General features: G+C 39.9%; 1 protein-coding gene and 1 pseudogene across 16 annotated transcripts in view; both read right to left on the reverse strand.

Moving 5' to 3' along the window:
• LOC123833467 (phosphodiesterase 4D interacting protein) overlaps positions 1 to 24935 on the reverse strand; it is a 202492-nt gene that overhangs the window by 54087 nt on the left and 123470 nt on the right. For 9 of the 16 annotated variants that reach the window (XM_045861699.1, XM_045861704.1, XM_045861697.1 and 6 more), the window contains 12 exons: positions 14513 to 14644; positions 13689 to 13808; positions 13356 to 13448; positions 13014 to 13226; positions 11883 to 12041; positions 10708 to 10821; positions 10380 to 10517; positions 9485 to 9664; positions 8094 to 8288; positions 5568 to 5735; positions 5338 to 5419; positions 3674 to 3765 (listed from right to left, as the gene is read on the reverse strand). In XM_045861699.1, coding sequence (XP_045717655.1) covers positions 3674 to 3765; positions 5338 to 5419; positions 5568 to 5735; positions 8094 to 8288; positions 9485 to 9664; positions 10380 to 10517; positions 10708 to 10821; positions 11883 to 12041; positions 13014 to 13226; positions 13356 to 13448; positions 13689 to 13808; positions 14513 to 14644 — 1686 coding nt within the window. Of the gene's footprint in view, positions 1 to 3673; positions 3766 to 5337; positions 5420 to 5567; positions 5736 to 8093; positions 8289 to 9484; positions 9665 to 10379; positions 10518 to 10707; positions 10822 to 11882; positions 12042 to 13013; positions 13227 to 13355; positions 13449 to 13688; positions 13809 to 14512; positions 14645 to 21287; positions 23101 to 24935 lie in introns of those variants that run through there. The other 7 variants (XR_006788272.1, XM_045861691.1, XM_045861693.1 and 4 more) reach the window with 2 other exon arrangements.
• Positions 246 to 1610, reverse strand: LOC123804561 (annotated as a pseudogene).

The following is a 24935-nucleotide window of genomic DNA, read 5'->3' on the forward strand; positions in this document are numbered from 1 at the left end:
CTCCAGTTACCACCTTCAAAGGAACTGACATTTCAGTGGTGATGTAATCTGCTAGCTTCTTTTTGAACAGTGTGAAAAAAATTACATCAGCCCTAGGGGAAGTCAAATAGGTACCCAAAAATGTAAAGTATGATGTTAAGTTTTCCCCATCTAAAAATTAATCAATGAAATCAGACATGAACTATAGTGGACTTGGCTTCAGGAAATGCACATTTGAGAATAACATCATTGTTCCTGTCTCATCTTCAGCCACGAACAGGGAGTTTGTTGGCCACCATGCTGTTTGCTCTGTGGACGGCAGTAGTGAAGGAACGCACATGACTTGCTCAGAACTGATAGTGAACTGTGGTCCCAACTCTTCACACTTTCCAGGTACAACCAAAGCTTTGTCTGTATCTATCGGTAGATCAAATGAACAAAAAACTTCCAACATTGGCAGAAATGTCACTGTAGCTGAGAACCGTCTGATCACCAGGCAGATTTCATCTTGGACAGCTTTCTGAGACTCCTCTCTGGGTGTACTGCCATCTCTGGCAGCCCTGTCACACCCAATGGCAAACAGCCACCTTTCAAGGACCTCACCACTTTTAATATTCGAGATGACTACCACCAGTTTCTAAACTGAATGCTTGTACAGCCACATTATTTAGGTATTTCAGAAGCTCAGGATCAATAGTTACAAGCAAGGTGAGTCCATATTTCCACACTCACGTAAAGGTTTCAGATGGACAGATGCCACACTGATATAAAATGCTGATGCCAAATGAGAAGAACTCGGCCATGGTTTCTGTGTTCCCATGCAGAGTGATGCCCTGCTTCCGGGAGAGCTGCCATGCCACGGCCAGGCCTACAGTGACCGCACATGGCCCAGGTAACTATTGTTTCTCTCAAGTTACTTATTATAATCTGTAATTATATTATTTATTTGTATACTGTGTGTATCGCCCAGCAGAATAAATTACATAGGGTCAGGCACCTTATTGGTTCTGTTTACAACCTTACCCCAGCACTAGCGCTGACTTAGACAAGGCACCCTCATAGTTGATGAGTGAATGAATGAGTGAATCCTCAACAACCCTATTGGATAACTTACTCTTCTACTCCTCAATTTATAGATGAGGTGGCTGAGGCTCTGAGAAATTAAGGAAGTGGCTCAAAAATCACAGAGCCAGGAAGCGGTAAATCCAGAACGTAAACTCAAGGAAGCGGACTCAGAACCACTAGGCTAGAATGACTTTCCTGTAGATCCTGTGCATCCATATATTCTTTAAGGTGATGGAAAGTTATTTGTAAATGAGCATTTTAAAGAAATATTTTGAAACAACTGTAAAAAAACAGTGTGGTAAGTGAAGACGGATGGCACACAGCTAGTTTAAGGTGTAACCAAGCTTCCTAAAGGAAGCAACACTCCTTTCCTTAAATACATAAAAGGTAAAGTCTAGTTCCATCAATGCTTACAGTATCACTGTGTGTGCTCATGATGATTTATAACTACCCAAAGTTATCTGATGGCTCTGGGCTACTGTGGCATGCCAGGAGAAAATGTCCCTCCTCATGTGTCTTTGCACATTGAAGGAGGCTCGGCAGTGTAACTCCTGACCTCTCTCCATCCCCTCCCTCACTCAGCCCCAGGCAGGCAGGGGAAGGACAAACCAGGCATGTCTGACTCAGTTCCACCTTTCCTAACCTTGGGAGAGAGCTGTCTGCAGGAAGCTTGTTTTGCCGTGGCTTCTCCAAGGGCAGCCTCTTCCCTACCATGCAGATTGGGTGATGTGCCAAGGGCCAGTGCTGCCTGTGGCTGGGGAGATAAGTCTACCTAATTCTTGGGAATGGCTAGCGGGCTCACTTGGTTCTGGCATTAAGTTCTCTACCTAAGCCTTTATCAGTGATACAGTTGATAAAGTATCACACTACCTGCCATGAATTTATTTCTGTTTGTTCAGGTCTTGGTTATGGAAGAATGGCTGCTATTTATTAGGCCCTCTTCAGAGGTCTCTGTCATTAAATATCCAGGTATTTGCTCCATTGAAGAAAAATGAAAACAGAGGAAGAAATATCACTGCAGCATGATAAAGGTCTGCACATGGAGTCAGGCACCTTTAAAGCACGGCACAATATCCCTGACGAGACAATTAAACCGAGCTTCAGTTTCCTCAGTTGTAAAACAGGAAAGATACCTACTTCTCAGGAATGGGTGAGAATAGAGAAAATGTATCTAAAGTGTCTGGCACATAGCAGGCAATTGATGAATGATAACCACTACTACCACTATTACTATTACCTCAAAATAATAGGGGGGATGTTTAGAAAGCTGTGAAAATCTGTATGCCTTTTGAAAAACACCTAATATTAGAGGGAAGGTGATAATGAACATAAGGCACTGAACTGAGAGCTGGTAGCTGATTAGGACACATGAAGGTAAGTAATATAGCTACGTATCATTCAATCAAAATGACCCTTTAGTCATTATAATTTTATGATTCGGAAAATGGGACCAAACCAAACAGTAACATTGCTCTGAAATGAGTATCTGACATGAATAATCAGAAAATGGCTAAGGCAGAGCCCAAAAAAGGGTGGGGAGACTAGGGGCTTTTTAAAAGTGGTAATTTAAAAAATCCCACACAATTTTATATCCTCAAAACTGTAATCATACAATGTCAGCCTGCTTATGAGGAGATAAACAGTGTAAAAAGAGAAATTAAGAGGTGCAATAATATAATTCCATCACAAACACACACACAGGTTTTATCGTGCAGATCTAAGCCAAAGAGGTGGAACAAAACTGAGGAGGTAGAGACTAGCCAGGTGCACTTAATTTGGGAACCCATGACCCTGACCGATCTCCTAACTCGGATGCCATGGTAACACAAAGGCTTTTAGTTTCAGTCTGGAATGCTATAGTGGCCTTACTATTTCTTCTAGATCATAGCTAGACATATAACTAGCTACATAGGGAGGCAGAAAGGGAAGAGATTTTGTAAGGCTGAGAGGCCTCTTCTATAAAAAAAATTGATGAAAATTTTATTGCTAGAAATAGAGCATAAAGATGGGAAACACTATCTGTTCTAGGAAATGACTACTTACACAAATGACCTGAGTTGATGTCTTAGCTTTGGCATTTCTTAATTATACGACTACTTCCTACTTCCATGTTTTAAAAAAACTCCTCATTTCAGCTTCTTCATCTATAAGCTAGGGCCAATACCACTTACTTTGCATAAATGGTAAACATTTGTGCTAATTCAAGTACCCAAGAAAGTGCACTGATTATAGCAAGTAGTCAGTAAACATGCTGATCATTCTCAAATCTCTCTTGTTCTCTTGTTTCCAAAACTAATTTCATGGCTCTAATGTCGTAATTCTAAGCAGCAGTTGTATAGCATATTGCTTATTCCTAAGTACTTTACAATTATTTTATTCCAGTTAGCACTGGGCAGAGAAAACTGTTATTTCAGCACTTAAAAAAACAGTCCCCATTTATAAAAGCAAGAGCATCTTGGAGAGGTAAGGTGTTCATGAAATGATTATATATTTTCTCCAGAAAGAAAAAAATGGCACATCTTGTATTTGGGCCCAGATATTATACTTGGAGCAATGTACTCTTTTAAATATAAAGTATTTTGAAAGAAAAACCAGGAATTCAAAAATTAGGCTAGACTAGAAAACTCACCCGACTTTCTCTTTCTTTTTTAGCCATGAGTTCAAGTTCCTCTTTGGCATTACTCAGTTCTTTTTCCAGCCCTGCAACTGTGTCCAAGTCTCCTAAAATTTAAAAATAGTGCTAGTTTTAATCACTCTTAACACGATGTGATCTCTGCTGCCTCATTTCTCAGGAATTTACTCTGACAAACAAAAAAAAAACATATGCACAAGTTCTTTGAAGTGTTATTTATAAAAGCAAAACACTGCAAGCAACCTTCTTGCCTATAAAGAGAAGATTGAATAAGCCAGAGATCCACACAAAGTTTAAATTTCCCGTGTGATAATTACATTGTACTTATGTAAGTAATTGCCCTTGATCTTGGGAACACACAGTGAAGTATTTAGGGATGAAGGGTTATGATGACTGTAAGTAATTTTTAAATGGTTCAGAGAAAAGTGTCCCATCTGTGTGTATGCAAATAAATAATGCTAATGTGGCGAAATATTAATTGATGAACCTTAGTAAAAGTGTACAAGGGTATTCAAAATACTATTTCTGCCACTTTCTATAGGTTTGAAATTTGCAAAATAAAAAATGGAGGAAGGTACTTTTTAAGAAAGGAATGTAGAAAGTAAATTAAACAAATGCAGCATTCTTTATTCTTCAAATAGCATAAAGTTTTCTTACTAGAAAAATGACTACTTGGGTGACTTACTGTATTTTTTGGACTACAGGACGCACCCCCCCCCCCAAATTTGGGAGGAAAGTGAGGGTGTGTCTTATAGTCCCAATGCAGCTTGCCTGACTCTGGGGAGGGGGGGTGCCGAGGGGGCAGTGGCGATGGAGCAGGGTCACAAGTTATTAAATATTTTACCACATTTTTTGCTTCAAAAATGTTTTTCCTATTTTTCTCCTTTAACACCTAGGTGCATCTTATGGTCTGGTGCACCTTACAGTCCGAAAAACACAGTATCTATGGATTCCATAATATCCTACACTATAACAGACACAAAGTTCTTACATTCTTGATATCACTGAAAATCCTAAGTCCACAACCTTTCTTATCATAGGACTATACTCACCACTCCATTAATCATGTTGAGTCCCTACTTCTGCTACTTGTTGGGGAACGTCTTCCCTGAAGCTACCCTATATCCCAACCTTTTGATCTGTGGAAGTCACAGAGTCTAATCCCAGGCCTCCATTTGAGTTTTGCTCCTACCTTCGATAGAATTTAGTTGTTTTTAGGGAGTTCAACACCTACAACCATCCTTGGATGGAGCTAAGCCTGGCAAATAACTCCATGTACATTGCTCACCCCGCCCAACACTGTAGGTATGTAGGTGATGTCAAGTTATAAGAAGAATCCTCAGCTTTCTTGAAAGATACCCTGAAGTTGTCAGCCCCAGGTCCCGCTGTGCAAGTCTGGGAACACTACCTCCTGCACTTGTGAATCCCTGCAGAGCTATCTGAAAAGGAGGTTTCAAAGTGGGTACCCAGAGCAATAACCTCAATTCAACACAAGAAAAGGGCAGTTCTTCCTAGAGTAGACATGTCTTCATCCTTTCAGGGGAATCCAAATTTAGTTTTTCCAATAAGGAAGGAAGGGAAAGAGAGTCTTGGCCAAACCCATTAAGAGACAATTACAGAAGAAAAAACAGATTCCTAATAAAATGAAATCTGATACTTACCTAATGAGGACCTGGGTATGCTGGTATCCCCTTTGGCGGTCAATGAAGCGCTGTCATCTCTGCAGGGTATATTCTTTGAACCCTAAAAATTGGAAGAGTTGGGAAATTTAGGAAGATGCAGGAGTTCATAATGATCATGATCATAATGACAAGGACTTGGAATGTGCTCACACAGTTCGGATAATTATCAAACTTGGGCCTCAAATATTACACAAGTTTCTAGTTCTCACTTGATCAGTCTGCTCTCCAAGATGGGGGCTGATGGCAGTAACTTCAGCTGGTTGGTTGGAGAGGAGTGCTTGGGACGCCATGGGGTCTTTCCCTCCTAAATACTGGCGCAGGGCCTGTAATTCTAAATTTTTTTCCATTAGGGCTCGCACCATCTTCTCTGCAGCAGCCTAGTGAGGAAATCACACATAACATTAGAAAGATATTGTAATAAAACATAATTTGTGTCCTGATGTTACTTGTTAAAAGCTGTTTATGAAGCAGAGGGACCCTAGAAAATAGTTTCCTCACTTTCAGTTTATGGGTAAAAACATAGTTGATCAGTGGAAAGTCTCTTGTAGGTAGAATACTGGAAAAACTGAAAATAACAGATATATTAAAGACAAAATTATATGAAATTGGTTCTGCTGGAACTCTATCAGACTGAGGTGTTAAGCTTACAGTTTGAATTGGGGTAACAGATGTTTTCTTTACTCTGGGATACATGTGCTTTTGACCCAGATGTCCTTCACCCAAACACCAATTTGGTTTACTCCCCTTAAGGCTTTGCCAAGTTTTACCTTTTAAGATTGGCCTTCTCTGCACAGATCATTAAAAACTGCAATCTCTTCTCTATTCCTGGTTCCCTGCCTCATAAATTTTTTTATAATGTGCTTACTGTTACCTGATTTATCTGTTTATTGCCTCTGTCTCTCTCCCAAGTGGATGTTAGTTTTCTAAGGAAACTTACAGGTACTATAATGCTTGTTCAGTGCTGAACCCCAAGCACCCAGAACAGTGTCCAGCACATAGCAGGTACTCAGTACATAATTACTGAATGAAACAATTACACAGAAACATTATCAGACTACATCTGAACCTCAAAACCACCAATGCAGTTGACTCATTTAAAACCTCATGGTTTCCTAAGACAAATGATGACATAACAAGGAAGAAATACAGGACATTATTTGTGACTGTTACCATAAAGAAAGTCTGCATTTAGTCAGAAAATCTGGAAATAATAAACTAACAGTAAAATTATTCAGGGTTGTAAGATGATGAATCAAAACTGTATTATCTATATCATAGCACAAACTGTCTCTGGGGAGAATTTCCACCATTTTAAATGAGAAGCTGAGCTCCAGCCATCATTTCTAAAGGAAATAAAAGAATAACCCTCCATTTTCAGTAAGTAAAATTTGGGCTCTCTGGGGATTTGGACATAACTATCTTATAGGTATCAAAGCACTATTAATTTGCCTTATTAAAAATCTGTGAAGAGATTTTATTATGAGAAAAATAAATAAATGACATGTAAGATGTCTGGTGTCACACATATGATCTACCTGGCTAGGGATTCTTTTTATAATAATGCTGTTTTTAGTAGGGCTCCTCCATCATCTGGAAGCTCATAAGAAATGCAAATTCTTGGGCCCCACCTGTACCTCCTAATTTCTGGCTCTGGGGGTGAGCCTGGGAGTCTCAGTCTTTACACAGTGTGATCGAGGAGGATTATGCTGCACGCAAAATTTGAGGAGCAGATCTAGATGAATACAATCATTACTCTTCTTCTTGAATTGAAAATCTTTTACAATTTTAGTCATCACCTCGGTTCTCTTGTTTTACTGACAGCACTGTCTAATATTACTGAAGTGTAATAAGATTAATTCTTTCAAGTTACAAAGGGGTTAAGAAGCAAATTCAAATAAATACCGGATAGCCTTTTGCCAAAGACTTAAATAATTCACAGTGATTTTTGTTAGGTCTGTTCTAGAAGCAGTTCTGCAGTACCTGGCAGCATGTTCCAAACAGAGTGTATTTACTTCAGGGGGCCTGAGGGTTAGGGAGTGGAGTATCACTGATCCCACAGCAGAAGGAAGCACTAGAGAACACCACGGTCAAATAACACAGGCAAGCGGTAAGAATCTGGTTCCCTCTCAAAACCGACCAGGGAGATTCTGATCAGCTGCTCCCTCAAATGGAGCACAAGTCAACTATGCCGTTCTCTACCCGTGAGGAGACAGACACATGAAAATGAAGGTAACTTAAAAACTTACTTTTGAAATACTTGTGCACCATTATGTTGATTCTCATCATGGCTTTGAAAAAAATACAATCTTTTTTTTCCCTCTTAACTCAGATTTCACAAAAATTAAGAGAAAATGTATGTAAGTTTTCCCACACGTTGGCTAGAAATACCAAATATCACTAATGTCTTAGTAAATCAAAATCAAAATCTCCTGGAACCCCATATATTTTTCTGTTAAAATTATCAGAATACTGAGGAAAAGAAAATGTTTGTAACAAAGTTAATGGGTGGGAGCATGCACTGTTCAGGCATCCTTCCAAATGCAAAGTGTTCTAAAACTATTTCATACTTTGAAGAGTGACGTAAAACTGTATTCTAGTGAATAGATTGAAGGAGAAAAAACCTAACAGAGTGAACTGCAAAATAATAAATACACACATTCCAAGGTCCAAATGCTTTCTATTTGCAGACTACCGATGCGCTAAGTGATACCGTTCTCCCGTGCGTCAGTCCTTACTTGGCTCTGCTGCTCCCTGGTGCTCATGGACTGAAGCAGGCCCTGAATCTCCATTTCATGTTCCACCGCCTGTTTGTTCCGGTCACTGAGGAGGTCCTGCAGCATCCTTTCCTTCCGCTGCAGACGCTGGCACAGCTCCTCAGCGATCTCACTCTGCCCTGGTCCGAGTTTGCAGAGCAATGTTGCACTAACATCCTAAGGCAGAAGAAACAGTGTAAGTTTTGAAGGAAAGAATTCCCTCTGTTATATATCAAAGGGCTTAGAAGAATCTATCATAGGAGAAAGAGCTATGAGATTCTGAAGAACAAGTATCAATGTTTCATTTATTTTTGTTTCCCCAGCTCTACAATAGGTCTGGCATAACTATAAATACATGCTCAGTGAATGAACACCAACAATACAGAAAAATACTTATAATGGCAACTGACACTGTTTTCTGAAGTAAGTCCTTTCCCTATTTGCTCAGGGCACATAATAATTAATGTTAGATGAGGATAAAAGGTCACTCAGTTCATTTATTTCATGTATTTTCTCCCCGGTGTAACATCACAGAGAAACACAAAATGACGAGCTGGAAAAGAATAAGCACTGTATCTTTTGGCATGGTGATACAGTTCCCATTTCTACACTGGGAGGCAGTAAACGGTGGTTAAAACTGTGGAGCCACACTGCCTGGGTTGCACACTGGCTCTGTTACTTATTAGCTATGTTAATGGGTGGGGACAAGTTAACATCCCTTGAGATTTCTGTTTCCTTATCTGTAGAAGAGGGATAAAAATATGTATCTTATAGACGGGAGGATTCAGTGAGTTAATACCCATTAAGCTCTTAAAATGGCAGCTGACATAGCATGAGCACTGCAGCTAATAAAGGGTAGCCATCATATTGTAGGTTTAAAATTAAAAATGTTTTTAAATTTTATTTTTAATTACAGTTTACATTCAACACTATTTTTTATTAGTTTCGGGTATCCAGCATAGTGATTAGACAATCATATACTTTACACAGTGTTCCCCCAACATTTCAAGTACCCACATGGCACCACACAGTTATTTCAATATGACTGACTACCTTCCCTATGCTTTCCTTTACATCCCCGGGACTATTTTGTATCTGGTCAATTAGGACTCCTTAACCCCTTTTGTAGGTGCATTTCTTAGAATGCACTAATCCTTACATAACTTCTTTTTAAGTAAGATAATTTGTCTCCTTGACTTTATAGGCGTAGGAATAAAAGTCCCAGTGAAAGCCAATGACGTGCCAGGCAGAGAGAGGAATTAAAGACTCGGGTTGCTGGCCTGCCAGACCTCAAGAGTCCTAGTCCAAGACTGAGATTACGTAACCACTAATAACCACTAAACCAACTGTCTTTAAATTAACTAAAATCTTGCCTCCACTTCTTTGTTTCTGTCATGCAGAGATGTCTGTAACTGCTGAATGATACTTTCTTGCTCCTTCTGCCAATGGCTAAATTTGCTTTCCATTTCTTCTTTCAGCCACTGCAGGTTTTGGCAGGTAGCAGATAACTGTTCCACTTCCAGGCCTTTGGCCCTCAGAAGACTCTCCATACTCTACAGTCACAAAAGAAGCAACCGTAAGTCAAAGGACCACCCTACACATCTCAGTTTACACGAGAAACCTGACCTACCTGAGGTCATTTAAAATGACCTCTTACGTTATCAACTATTTTACAAAAGGAGAAAACAGTATATCATCTAAAAATGCCATGCTAATCTATTTTTTGTTTTTAGAAACTTTCACCTAGTTTGTAGAAAGATTAATATAACGTACATAATAAGTAAAGTATTCTGGAGGTAGTAGGCTACATTATACAGGAAGTGACGAACTTTAAAAAGTGGCAGGTGGTTAGATATACAAGCTCTAAAATATCCAAAAATAGCCCACAATAAATATTAATAAAATAAACAAGTGCTCTGATTGTAGCCATACATAGACACATATGCAACACTGAGAAAACCACAATTAATAGTTGCACCCTGGCAATGCTTATGTAAAAGTCTACAGATATTGACAAAGATTAGACATTAATTAGAACCATGTATAGAAATCCCTATTCACTGCTTTCCCCTACAAAGTTTGTGAAAGTGCTAAAGCTTCTCATCACCTAATCTTTAGTGATGAAACTGATGACTGTTATTTTTGTTTTGTATTTTTACTTTTTTCTTATAAAGCAAATACGCTGGTTTTCAGAAAATGATAGAAGGGGTGAGGCTTCAGGAATCCAAGTAGGAGAGGGATGCCGAGACAGACAGATTTTGCTCGTACCTGCATGGTAGCTTCATTCGAGGAGAGGATACCGCGCAGTCTCTCTAAGTCATGATCTCGCTCTCTCACGGCAAGATGGAGCTGCCGCAGCTCTTTTTCTTTTTCTTCTAGAGTGGAGAACTTTTCATCTATAGCCCGCTGCAAGGAAAGCAAGGATCCTAAAGCTCATAAGAGTCACTATTCTGATCACCCTTTTTCAGTAAGAATCTAAATATAAAGGAACGGAGAATCAACTCTGAAAAGCAGCAAACCCAGCAGACACAGATTTCTATAGGACCTACGTGGAAAGAACAACCCATAGCGTCGTGAGCAAAATTGTAAGACATACCTCCAGAGCAACATCTCTATCTTGTATGCGCTGCCGCAGTTTCTCAAGTAACATTTCATTTGCTTCAAGGGTTTTGTCCGAGTTATCTCGATACTGCAGGAGCTCCCGAAATTCCTAATGAGACCAAAAAATACTTTCCTTTTTTCCTGTATCCAGAATTAACTGAATTCCCATACTCTGTCAAGCAATTTGTGAGTTATTCAGGATAAAAACAAAATGTAACCACTTTCATGGGGGAACACAGTTTAGCAGAGATAACAAACACCTTTTTAACTATTCTACATCTCATATAGGTATGTGTGCATAGCTAGCTACTAGGGGAACACATGGTGCGTTGACTAACTCTGCCTAAAGGTGTCACTAAAGATCTCACAAAAGATTACATGTGCTCTGTCTTGAAAGGAGGAGTTGTTTCTCAAGTGAAGAGGTGGTAGAGGTACTTTTATCAAAGAAAAAATGTATGCACAATGAAATGTAAGGGATTCAAAGTGACTGAAGCTTAGAGTAAGTGGTAGAAGTGATCACTGTCTTCTTTAGTGTCCCATTTTTTAAAAGATTTTATTTATTTATTTTTAGACAGAAGGGAAAGGTGGGAGAAAGTGAGGGAGAAAAGGAGAAACATCAACATGTGGTTGCCTCTCGCGTGCCTCCTACCGGGGACCTGGCCTGCAATGCAAGCATGTGCACTGACTGGGAAGTGAACCTGAGACCTTTTGGTTTGCAGGCCACACTCAATCCACTGAGCCACACCAGCCAGGTCTAGTGCTCCATTTTCCCCTAAAACTTTAATTTTATCATTTGGGGAAATTTATATACACATCTTCACCTGTTAGATTGAGAGCAGAGGCCATATCTCTTATCTTTGTCTTCCTAGCACACTGTCTGACTCACAGAAGTACTGAATAAACTATTTGCTGAGTACTTAGTGCCTGCATCTTTCAGTTCTATATTTATTGTCTCCTACTCTTTCTGGTTAGCATCTTGGTTCACAGATTACACTTGCTATTTCTTTTGAATCCTCCTAATTCCCACCTCTCATTATTCTACATGTAGCAGTAGAATACTCAGGTACTCTACAGGTACTCAAAGCAGGTGGACTGATATCTTGAGATTACATGAACAGGAATGTCAAAGCTCTATGAGCCCAGTTTAGTTGAAATCATTACGTGACTCACCTGAAGCAGCTGCTCTTTGTGACTCAGACTGTGGTTTAGATGCTGAATGTGTTGCTCCTGGGTTCGAACCTCATTGTATTTTTCAGCCTCCAGGGTACGGAGCTGTTGGCTCTTACTCTGCAATTCTCCTTGTAGCTGCTGCAGTGCTTTTCGTAATTCCTGAATTAAAAAGATTTCCCTTTGTGTGTTTAATTTATTATTTTTTGGATTTTTTAAGAGTTTATTTGAGCCAAACTGATAACATAAGGAAGATTTCAAATGCTCCCCCAGATTTTCTTTTTAAAACAATCTAAAATTTTCACATGGTCATTAGATATGGAGGCCTTAAAACTTTCCAGGCATGTAGAATGAACTATAAAGTAGCAGAAAGACCCATTCTTAAAGTTACTCAGAAATATTACACACAAATGAACTAGGATATGGGAAATTGTAAGAACTATGGATGGGGGTAGGATGTAAATTTGGCATTGTAATTCAATACTAATTTTTTGGTTTAAAAATGATAGACCTCTATAACTACTAAGGAGAACTCTGTCCAACTATAAGCCTGGATCCTTCACAATAAGCTCAAGGATAGGATATTTTACCATCCTTTTAAATCTTGAAAAAAGAAATTCTAGCATATGTTCTAAGCTAACAAGATAAAAATACCACTAACAATTATATGTTTTATTTTTAAAAAATACATGGCTAATGGTGAGCACCATTCCTTTGACCTCGGTTGTTCTTCTGATTTTGTTTCTCGCTGACTTTTACTCATTCTTCAAGAATAACTTCACATACTGCCTTCTTCATGAAGCTCCCCCTGACTCCCTTCTTCAGTCCTTGCTATATTTCCTATGGGACCCCCCATGTGCCTCCCCTACAGTATTTAACACACTGAAATTCTGTTTATGTGACTGTACCTCACGTTAAATTACAAGTTAACTTACGAGGAAAGAACCTGTGATCTTTACTTTCGTATTTGCAGAACACAGCCCAGTATTCAGCACATGGTATGAGACAACAGATGTTGAACTGAATCACTCAGATTAAGCAAGTGACTAAAGGATTCGACACAAACTGTCCGGAATAAAAGTTGCCATCGGGGCAAAGTCAACCTTCAGGGTCATAAAATGAGTAATGATTTACCTGGTTGTGTCTCCAGGAAGCCTCTTTCTGCTGCTCTGTATCCTGGGCTGCAGCCTCGACAAACTGCACACATCGTTTGGCATCAGCCAGCTGGCGTTCTCTCTGTCGTACGACCCTTTGCAGCTTCTGAATTTCAAGCTGGCTGAGGAACAAAGCACTCTGAAGGTCAAGCAGAGCCACCTGCTGCTGAGCTGGAGAAGTACCCTCAGAGATCTGAAAAGTGTAAAAATCATGATCACAAGGAGGGCAAGCACTGAGCAGCTAAGAAGACCAACCAAATAAGACTGTGACAGAGAATGGCACACCCTCCACTGAAGTGTCACCTATGTGACCCCCACATACATGAAGCTGTCCGAGCTGGCTTTGGTGCAGCATTTCTCGAAGCTTTGCCATTGTGTCATTTTGACCTTCGATCACCTGGTACAGCTCCTCGGTCTGAAAACAAAAGAGGGAATACCAAACAAGCTAGTAAACTGAACACTAACTCCATTATCTCGCCTGTACAGATTTTAGTAAGAGGACTACTTCAACATACTAATTTAGGTTAAGCTACAATTTCTTTAGGGTAAGATTTGTTAGTCTGACAATATCTACTTCTACAAAAATACAGAATACTTGTTGACTTTGATGGGACAAATCATTTCTTCGCAAGTCCTTGATAGCCAAATATTTTACCTCACTTTCCCTGCTTTTCAGAGTGTCCTTGAGGCTTTGAACTGCAGCATCTTGCTTCTGAGATGACTCCTGAGCAGACTTCAGTTCACAGCTCATTTCATTCACTTTCTCTTGGAGAATCTGAATTCAGAAAAGTAAAATATTTATAGTTTGCTAGTTCAATTTCTTTTAACCTCAAATGGAACCATAAAATCTGCCCTCAAATCTTAGATTTCTTGGGAAATAATTACCTTGCTTATTTTCTACATATAGTGACCATTGAAGCCCTAAGCCAATGAGCTAGAAAAAGTAGCAGGAAATGTGAAATACTTCCTTCTACACTCAGTTACTTCAACTCCCACACACGGTGCTTTCTCTGTGGTGGCAGCCATCCTGGGCATGTGTCCACATGAGTCACTGTGGACCCCTTACATGAAAACCAAGGGGCTTCTGCTATGTAGTATAGGACAGGACTACACCAGGCCAGAAGCTCAGCATCTGGGACTTTTCTTCTACCCAGATGTTAAAATCCATGGGCTGTAAAGGGGTGAGAAGTTCGGCTGAAGTCAGAAGCACAAACCTCCTTTCTCAGCACCTTATACAGTTAAAGACTGTATTCAAGCTTTAAGCACAGACTTAGAAGGCACCAGAAATTCTGATCTGTGCAGAACAGGCTAAAATCCTCATGAGAAATAAAGAGAAGAACTATATTTTTAAATCAAATATTACCATGAATACATAGTACCCATCTCCCAAGTCCTACTCAGAGAGGTTAACAGACTCAGCTAGGGCCAGCCACGTCTTCAGGAGAGCCTGTGATCTCCAAGGGCTGGTGGTGATCCTACCTTGTTGGTGGCCTCTGTTTGCTGGATTTTTTCTTGGAGTTCTGCCATGTGGGAATCCCGTACAGACTGTTGAGTTATGATGGTCTCATCTGAATTCAGCTTTTGTTGTTTGAGTAACTCTTCAGTCATGGGCTAGGGAGAAACAAGACAAGTAATGTGAGTTAAAAGTAGCCAACAATAAATTTTATCTTTAAACGTTTCTAGCATTTTTTGTCAGAGACTTAGAAAACTGGAGTTGTTGCATGAATTATCAGTATGAATTCCTAAGACAGTCCTGTTCCTTATTAAGAGTACAGACTGATTCACGTCCATCTTTACTATACTCCCTAGCTCCCCTCCCTAATTCTCCCTATGGACTCACAAACACTACCTATTCAGTTAAGACAATTCAGAGTTTAAAGAGAGGGGAGGACTCAAAATAGAAAATGCTTATGATGATCAAATATTCACTTTATCCTGATTTCAATCAAGGAATCCAAAAGGTACATTGTTCAAACTTGCACCATCCCTGAGAGGAAAAGTTATATTCCAACTATCTTTCTTATAACATGCCTGCTCACATAATTGGAAACATGGCAGATTTTGAACATGGACTATCCCGTAAATAAGAGCATTTTTATCAATACTAAGTACTGTAGTTATATAAGAGATGTCCTTGTCTTTTGGAAATAAATGCTGAAGAATTCAGTGTAAAGATGCCTAATATCTGCAACTAATTCTCAAATGGTTCAGGAATAAAAAAAATAATGTATCTATATAGACAGTGGGAGCAAACTATAGCAAAATATTAGGCAACTGGTGAATCTGGGAGTTCTTTGTAGCTCCCTTATGACTTCTCTAAGTTTGAAATTACCAATATTTCAAAATAAAATGTGAAAAATTTAAAATAAAATTTAAAATCCATAGTGGCCCAAGAAGGAGCTATGTCTTACAGAAACAGCAATTCACCAAAACAATTCAGTTGGAAAAAAAACAAACACGTATTATTTATGTATGGGCTGATCAGTCAGACTAAGATGAACTTATTGAACTGTACCTAATATTTATGAGCTAAGAGTACTTACTAAACTAAAGCTTTAGGAATTTAGTGGGCATTAAACTCCATCTCCTCCCTGGCTGCCCCACCCCCAGACCAACTAGGAAAACTACAAACCCATTAGGAAGAGAGAAAAAGGCAACAGCTATTCATTTTTCCTTTCCTCCACACTTTCAAACTCTGATTACCACCTTGCAGGCAGGGAAGTAACAACTTACCTTAAATCCCTTCCTGCCAGCAACTGACTGGGAATATGAAGATTTCAGAAGAAAAACCTTTTCCATTCCTTCAATGCTATTTATCAATTTTTCTACTTCACCATGCATTGCTATCTCCTTTGTTCACTGTATTCTAGCCCTGTACTATCCAGCAGATCTTTTAAATACCATAGTATACAAAGTGCCGTGGAAGATGGATTGGGGAGCTATGTTATAAAGGAACAAGGAAATACACAAAATACCAGATAGTGACAAGCCTTATGCAATAAAACAGGAAGCATGACAAAGTGATTAAGTTATCCCAAATTGGTTGATCTCTGGAAAGTCTTCATGAGGTGAGGCAACATTTAAATGGACATTTGAATGACAATGAGCCTGTCCTGCAAAGATGTACAAAACCAGCCAAGGCAGAAGAAAGGGAACAGCTATTGGAAAAGACCCAGGGTGGATATGAGCCTGGGAAAAAGAGAGGCCTAAGTAACCAGAGTATCACTTTCTAATAGAAATACAATGAGTTATATACGTAATTTAAAATTTTCTAGTATCTTCATTGGCTAAAGTAAAAATAGGTAAATTAAATTTTAATAAAAGATCTTATTTAAACCAATACATTATGTCCAAAATACTACCATAAACATATGTTCAACATAAAAAATTATAAATAAGATGCTTTACACTTTTTTTCACACTAAGTCTTTGAAATGAGAGGTACATGTATCACTCACAGCACATCTCAATTGGGATTAGCCATATTTCAAGTGCTCAGTAGCCACAGAAGGCTAGCCGAATAGCACAGGGATAGAGCATAATGGGCAAAGGAGATAGTAATTTCTGATGAGGTGGAAAGGCAGGTAGGGGTCAAGTCATATATAGCTTTTATTCTCATTGAAATGAGAATGGACTGCTGCGTTTTTATCAGAACAGTAACCCAATCATATTTAATTCTTCAAAAGGTCACTCAAGCTGCTCTGTGAGGAGTGGATGGTGGGGAAGCACCAGTAGAAACATGGAGACTAGGTAGAAGGCTAAAGCAGTAATGTTGGTGAAAGATAACAGTACCCTGGATTAGAGTGGTAGCAATGGAGGGGGAGAGAAATGGGGAGATACATTTTGAAAGTATAGTCAAAAGGATTAGATAGTGGAAGACAGAAAAAGAGAAAAGCAGCAAAGAAAATGACTTCTAGAAAAACTGAGGGGTAGGGATGGTAGGTAGAAGTGGAAGAGGGGATGGGGCATAAATGGTGATAAAAAGATCACATATAAATTAAAAAATAAAAAACTAAGATATCTGTTGTGGTATAACAGGGAGCTTTGCCCTGAAGTAATGTGAATTATGTCACACACAGGACAGATAACTATTTAATAGTTGTGTACAACAATTCTAAATGATAAATGCTTTTATCATTTATTTAATGATAAAACATTGTCTACAAAACTTGGCTTCTTACTTCCTCAAATAAAATGACTTTCCAATAACATCTATTATAAGATAGTTTTCAAATTTAAACTATAACAAACAGAATTAAAGAAAATAGCCTCAAGTTTAAAATGGCAGGAAAGGTGGTCATATCTATGCACTTGAAACCAAAGGGCTGTGAAAAAACTTTAAAACTAATCATCTGGTCCAATCCCATCTTACATTTGAGGAAACCGTGACTCAGAGATGGTAAGTAATTTGTCCAAAGCTACACAGGAAATCAGGAAAAGGTTCCAATTAAACCAGGAGTTGGTAATGTATCTTTCACCTCTATAAAGCCTACCTACCTACCACAATGCCTGAAATAGTATGGAGACCAAAAGTTTTTAATAAGTTAAGAACAATAAAATGCAAACAAAAAACAGGCCTGTCTCCTAATTCTCAGGCAAATGTTCTATTCAGTGGCTCTCTTAGAAATAAGACTACAAAGTTAGAAAGTTAAGTAAGTAGGAAGATAGACAGATAGAGATTTAATATGGATATTTCATAGCAGCAACTTTAAAGCCAAAGAATGCCACAGAAAAGTACCTATGAATCTGGATCTCATATGAACCCATCTTGGCATAAATTATCATAGGAAATTCCTAATTCTGTAAATGTAATGTACCAATCTAAAAGCTGGAAAATGTGTGTTTCTTCTTTATTCATAATTCTTTATTATTTCACATCTCAGAAAAATGTTCTTTCAGATAGCAGAGTGCCAAAAAAGCACTCAGTGGGAAAAGTCCCACTGAGTCAACAGCTCATAATGAATCCTTGGCAGTATCAAGTACAGAAACCAATCACTCCTGTGAGGATTTTATACAACCTGAAATCAGTATTAATTGATTTGGTTGATTAGTGCTGATCTCCAGAGTATCAGCTACTAAAATCATGTTGTAATAATCTTAACTAAATTGCTCTTGACTCAGGACAAGTCCAGTACCAGAAAAGAGAATTGCTTCTTCCAGGCCTCATGTTGTATTTTTTAAGACCTTTAGGCCAAAAGGCTGTACTTTGTATCTTCTGGGATAACAGCAATTTTCTTGGCACTTTTCTAGTCCTCACAATAGCAGGTCACAGATCTTAAACTGCTGCTATTGTCTATCCTATTGTTAATAAGAGAAGATACATAAGAACCAGCTATTATTAAATTAAAGGCCTAATCTTTGACCAGCATCTAATACACCTCCCAAATGGCCTGATCTAAGTTGTGTAGCTGAAGTATATGAGAGGTGTTAATTTACCACAGTCATACAGGAGCTGGCCCTGGCACTGCAAAGCTTGAAGCAAAGATCTGCTCTTTGAATTTAGGTAGAAACTGCACATGGGCCAGAGCTGAATTGCTGTTTACTAAGGAACCACACCCCTCCTATCACAGCTTTTCTAGTTCAGACCAGACAATAAAGCAGGAATAATTACTGCTAGAATAAGCCTTCAAATCTTTCTTTGGATATTTAAACAATCTTGGGTATTCAAGCACAAATTCTGCAGAAGACAAATAAGTCAACTTACATATTAGAAATTTAATAAGCAGGAGAGTGACACTGTTGCTGTTTGTCTTTAATATAAAGAAGAAGAAAAGAGAAAGAGGAAACAAGACAAGAAGGTGATCAGGAGGCATTGTGATGGTGACACTGTAATAGTACACAGAATGGGATAAGTGGAGGATTAAACAAAGGGATCAAAATGACCTAACTGCTCTTTAGGATAAGAGGTTTTCTTCATATTTGTAGTAGAATATAACTAAATGAAATTTTTTTCTTTTATAGTTTTTTCTTCCTATAAGCTAAAATGATAACTACCAAAAATAATTTACATTTACTCCTATTCTTTCCACATTTGTTCAGAGAAAGAGACAAAAACCAGTCTGTCTTTGTTCCACTTTGCTCTGGCTTTGCCATAAAGCACAACCGGCCTAGGCACCTTAAAAGTCAACCCCACCTAAAGAACAGACCAGGGGTCCAAAATATACATTTTACTTACAAATGCTTTAAGCCTAATTTATCTTTCTATTTTCTTCCATCTCCTTAATTATCAGAGAAAATGGCATGATAATTAAATGTCATAATTCAAGCTGAATGTTATTTTCTCCCTCCTCCTGAAGTTTTATTATTTAACAAAAAATAAAGAATGTAAGCCAGGCGACAGTGAAAGGTCATATACTATTGTTTTAAACGTCTATTTTTCTAATGTCCAAATTTAGTGAAGTAAAGGGACCTAAAGTAAAGATACAGTCAACATAGTTTAAATGTGATCAGTTTTCTTCACAGAATCCCTAAAGAATCCTATTGGAATCCTTAAGTTATCGAAAAAAACCTCTTTGTTTAAAATAAGTACTTATTTAATTCAATGTATAGCAGGCAATGCAGCTTAATACACAGAATAAAAAGGTCTTGGCTGAGAATGGCTAAGGATCTTTGGGCTCTGCCTGGGCTGTTATTTATACCACAAGCTTTTCCTATCTCTAAACTGAGGGCCTAAAAGAGATGATCTTTAAAATCCTTCCCAACACCAAAATTTATTGAGAACAGGCACCAAAAGATAGTATTTTTAATTAACTATGGATTTAAAAATTCCTCGTTTTGCTGCAATTTTCCAAATCTTTACTTTCTACAACAGTGACCATATATGGGGGTGGGGGGTAAAAAAAGCCTTTTTCCCACCCACCCTGCCCAGCCTACTTTTAGACCCTAATATGAAAGCACCAAGTTTAATTTGTGCATCTATGTCTGGTCACACAAATACTGTAAAGCCCAAATTTAGCTGTTGAGGCTCCACTCTAAGAAAAGGAAGCAAAATAAAAAACACACACAATCCCTAGACATACTAACACTCAATATTTTATACAAATAAAAACATTTTAAAACTTTTTCATAGCACTTTCATATATAGTTCCTGACAATATTGTCATTACAATGCAAATTTTATATATAATAAAAGTATTTTTCAAAGACTTCAAGTGACAACAATTTCATTTGTTATCAAAGCTCTGAATTTCTAGGATGATGTTGACTGTGGCTGCCTTCCAAAAATGCCTTCTAGGTTGTCCATATTTATAATGGTTATCACTAGAGGATGTGTACCAAACAGAATGCACCAGACATTTGAATGTTTAAGAACCTAGCATTTACGTGTAGAAACAAAATAGCATCTGTCAGTTCCCTGTATGTAGCTGAATTTAAAAGGTCACATGAAATCAATTGGCCACATATAAACAGCTCAAATTAAGATCTACTGCCCTCTTCTAGTCATTTACAAATTTCAGAGTAGTATAATGGATGAAACGCTATCACTTGATAATGGATGAATCCTTTAATATCAAACATCTTCTAAAGGACGTCAGTGGACAAACTGGCTGTGAAAAGTTATCTTCTTAACATTTTAAATGACAACACTTGAATTCCCAAGTCTCTTTTATGAGCAAGTCATCATTAGTCCTCAAATGGTAGTATTAATGTAAATATTAATATAACTAATATAAATGTAACATCTGGGCAATATTTACATTAATATTTACATATTGCCCAGATGTTACAATACTTTGGTGAGTTAACAGGTATTCCCAAACATTTACCCTATGCCCTAGTCAGTTTGAGGCATACCTGGGGATAAAAAAGCTTAATGCTCCAGGGAGAACTCACTCCCTTACAGAATGGAAGAAAACATCTACAAATCTAAAAATAAAAAAAAAAAAAACAAAAAAAGAAGGGGGAAGGGCTAAAAGGAAAGTTCTAAAAGAGTTCTAATGTCAGAAATAAGATTATATGTCTTTTCATCGGGTCAAAGTGAATTAGGAATCTTTGTCCTTTTGTCTTTAAAAAAGTCTACAATTTTGATATTTAATGGGAAGGCTAATAGATGTTACTACAAAGAGTATTGTGAAAAGCAAATATTATTTGAATGTGAATCACATGTACTAATGGCACACAAGCGAAAGATGCCAACAAAAATGGGCTCAATGATTTTAAGTCTATATTATTAACCTTCACCTAAACAGGAGTCACGTGAGGCTTGAGGCCGGTAACTATAATCAAAAAGGCACTATGTAGCCATTTTGTATACCTGGACCCGAAGTGGCAAATACTCTTCACAGAGATCATCCCAGAGCTCCTGCAGGTCTGAAATCTCCAAGGAGTAACTGACAGGTGTCTTGCAAGTGGGTTTCAAAGACCTGTTAAGGAAACTGGAACTAACTCCATCTGTCATGGTGTGGCCAGGCCTGGCTCCAGGTGGGCTGGATTTCACTGGAATGGGAAGCTTGCTCCCTCGGGGGCTCTGGATGGGTTTATAATCAAGACCTTTAATCATGCTAAGAGCTAGCTCCAGCTTGTGATTACACATATGCTGTGGAGCCTGTTCATCGGAACAGCAGTCACACTTTGTAAGTTCCTTTGCATTTTTCTCGGTTTCCTCATCCTTTTGTTGCGGAGGACTAGCCTGGACACTTGCATCCAAAGATTCCACAGAGGAGCCAGGAGTCCCTTCCTCCATGCTTTCTCCATCTGGGGGTACCTTCGTGCTTGCTAAGTCCGGCGGCCCAACATCACACAGTGCTGGTTCTTCAGTGCAAATGCTAGTGGACCACCTGGAAGAAGGGCCATATGAGACACTCCTGGCCACCTTTCGAGGCACTTTGCAAATGGCTTCATAGTCAGAATCAGCAACCCGCAACGCTGCACAACCACGGCATCTCCTGGGTCGGTTTCCAGGGCCTTCGGAAGCATGGCAGCTATGTAGCTCCTGAATCTGGTCCTCATTTTCTACCCAACATTCAAACCCCGAATAGGCAAAGTCTTCCTGGAGTAGCGCCGAGTATCTTACATCGGGTAAGCTGGAAATGTCAACCGTCCCATTCCCCGCCTTGGCCTCCGCGCCAGAGTCATCGTTATTCTTTCGATACATGCTGGCAATGCAGAACTTGAGGCGGTCCTTCTCCAGCAGCAGCCTCTGCAAACGCTCAATAGAAAGAGCTTCGATCCGGGCGATAACGGTGTCGAATCTATAGATCCGATCAAGCATGAAAGCACACTTGCTGCAAGCAAATTCGGCTCTGCCATCGCGGGAGACATCCTTGCCGAGGACGTGAGAGAGCAGAACCTGGAGGTTGAGTTTGGACGCCGTGTGGAAGATCCAGCGCCGCTGGTTTCCGCACAGCTCCCGGGCACAGATCCTGCAAATCTCCTTCATCTTCCCTGAGGCGGCTGCTGCTGGGCGATCATTCACTGGCGTGGGGTAGCGGTCAGCCTCTCGCCTCGGTGGATTCGGGCCAGCATGGCACAGCCCGGTGGGCTTCCCACTGTGCAAGAAGTCACCTCTGCCACCCGCGCACGAGCTCTGGGTACCGGAGTGGTCAGCCCCGCCCCTCGGGAAGGGCGCGCGCGAAGAAACGCCTCAGGGCGATGCTGAGTGACAGCAGCGCAGGCCGCGCTCAGAACCTAGCTCGTCTCCTCTAACTGTCTCTCCCACCAGCCGCCGTCTTCGGCGTCCTCTCTTTCAGCAAGCTGGGTTCGAGATGCATTAAGTGCCGCCGTAGACTGACGCAAAGGCTGGGACACTGAGGATCAGATTTCAAGATGGCGTCAGCAGCTAAGCGCCCGTGGCCTGCGGGCGGTTCCTCTGGGAACTGTAGTCCCGAGGCCGCACCCCGCATCTGCGCATGCGGATGGTGATGTGTACCAAATCGGGTCACCCCCTCCTCGCGGTGGAACTACAGACCTGGCTTACAGTGTATTCCCAGTGGGAAGCAAGACGGTCTGGGCCACTTTCATCTGCTAAGAGTTCACCGAGAAAGCGCACCTGTCCCGGCTTGGCTCCTCCCTCCGGGGCCAGCAGCAAGTCCCGAAGCTCTGCGGGGAAGGAGGAAGCCGAATCCCCTCCCCCACGGGTATTGCCACGTCCTCTGTCGAGGCAGCCCGGCAGCGCCACTAGGTACCGCGGCGGGCGTGTCTCTCTCTCTCGCCTGCAGCCCCACCTCCTCTCCCCACCGGGTCTCGGGCCTGGCTTTAGAGGCTGCAGAGGCGGCCGTGGAGAAAGGGTGGGTAAACCAAGAGACGGGTTGGGAGGATTTTTGGAGGCTCGATTCAACCTCGCCCGCGACTGTTGGGAGTATCTAGAAAAGAGGACAAGTGTTTCTCTTCCCCTCGCGATGTTGGGAGTAGGTGGTGGATTTAGCACTCCTGGATATTTGCCCCTTTTTTTAGAGTAGAAATCAAGAGATGGTACAAAGCAGTCACCTGTGAAAGAGTCCAGTAATTGCCACGTAAATGCAGCTGGTTAAACAGGATTAAGTGAGCTTTTTCCAGAATGTAGACAACCCAAGAGTAGATTACCATCACCAAATTCTCTTTCAGGTAGCGGCAGTCCTTATTTTGGGGGAGGGGGGTGGGTAGTAGAAGAAAAGACCTAGCTGTTTTGAGCACGAGTCCAGGTGTCGGGGAGTGCTGCTGCTTGCGCAGTTAGGGCTGGGAATTTCTCTGACTTCAATTAACACCCTGTCTTATTCAACACTAGGCAGTTGTAAGTCACCCTACCCTTGGGTATAGAACTTGGCATGCACACAAAGACTGGAGGGAAGCTGGAGCTCTGACTCGGAGGGATTCGGGTGTCAAATCGTTAATAATAAAGAATTTTCTTGGCGTGAAAGGCATATAGACACCAGGCAGGAAGGAAAACAGCCGCCAGCAGTTACGTGGAATCCCCCAGAGCAGGACATTTCCCAGTGTCAATAATGCTGAAATTTCACTAACTTGACCTTGTGAGAGGTCAAGCCCAGCAACAGTCTATATCTGAGCCCCTACTCCCAAACAAGAAGACATTCAAATGCCTTCAATGAGAACTCATAATAAACCATACAATTTATTATGGTGGATTAAGTGAGATTATTTAATCCACCATATTTTACCAGTGCTTACTCAGCTCATTAAATAATAGCTGATGTTATTTTAATATTATAAAAAGACTTTTAAAGCAATTTAAAAACTTTATGGTGCTCTGCACACATGAGTGCATTGTTATTTAATCACCAAAACAAAATCTTACTATCTCTATTGGGAGACAGGACAGTTCTTAGAAGTTTGGGGTTCCCAGGGTATAGAACTTTGCATGTGCGATTTCACCTAAATATGTATATTCTGGCCCTAAAACCAAGAATGTAAAACAGAGTTCCAAGTAAAACTCATCATAGATACATTTTTGCCTGTCTCTAGGCATATGAGCTTCACGGTCAGAAGAAACTAAAACAATCTTTCGAATCTACAGTGATCTACAAAGAGGCAAGCAAGTAGTTACTGGACTCACCCTACTGATAGACCACCTGCCAGGACACTACCCTGTCTTAAGTATTTTTCTAATGAACAGCAAAGATTCAAAGGTCTATAAAAGAGCAAATTAAGACACTAATCAAGCCTCTTTTTTAAGTGTCATTGCAAGCCACATTTTCCTACTGGGAAAAATGCTAATAAAGTAATTAATGAGACAAAATGCTATTCAGGAGCAAACTAGTACTTTGTATTATTCTCTATTCCATAATAATATTTTGTACCTAATTGCAGTCTCTAAACTTTATTTTTTTAAGATTTTATTTATTTATTTTTTAGAGAGGGGGAGGGAGAAAGAGTAGCAAACATCAGTGTGGCTGCCTCCTATGCGCCCCCTACTGGGGGTCTGGCCTGCAATCCAAGCATGTGCCATAGACTAGGAATCAAACCTGTG

Source organism: Phyllostomus hastatus, unplaced genomic scaffold, assembly GCF_019186645.2.
Source record: "Phyllostomus hastatus isolate PE091 unplaced genomic scaffold, TTU_PhHast_1.1 phas_scaffold_216, whole genome shotgun sequence".
Taxonomy (NCBI): Eukaryota; Metazoa; Chordata; class Mammalia; order Chiroptera; family Phyllostomidae; genus Phyllostomus; species Phyllostomus hastatus.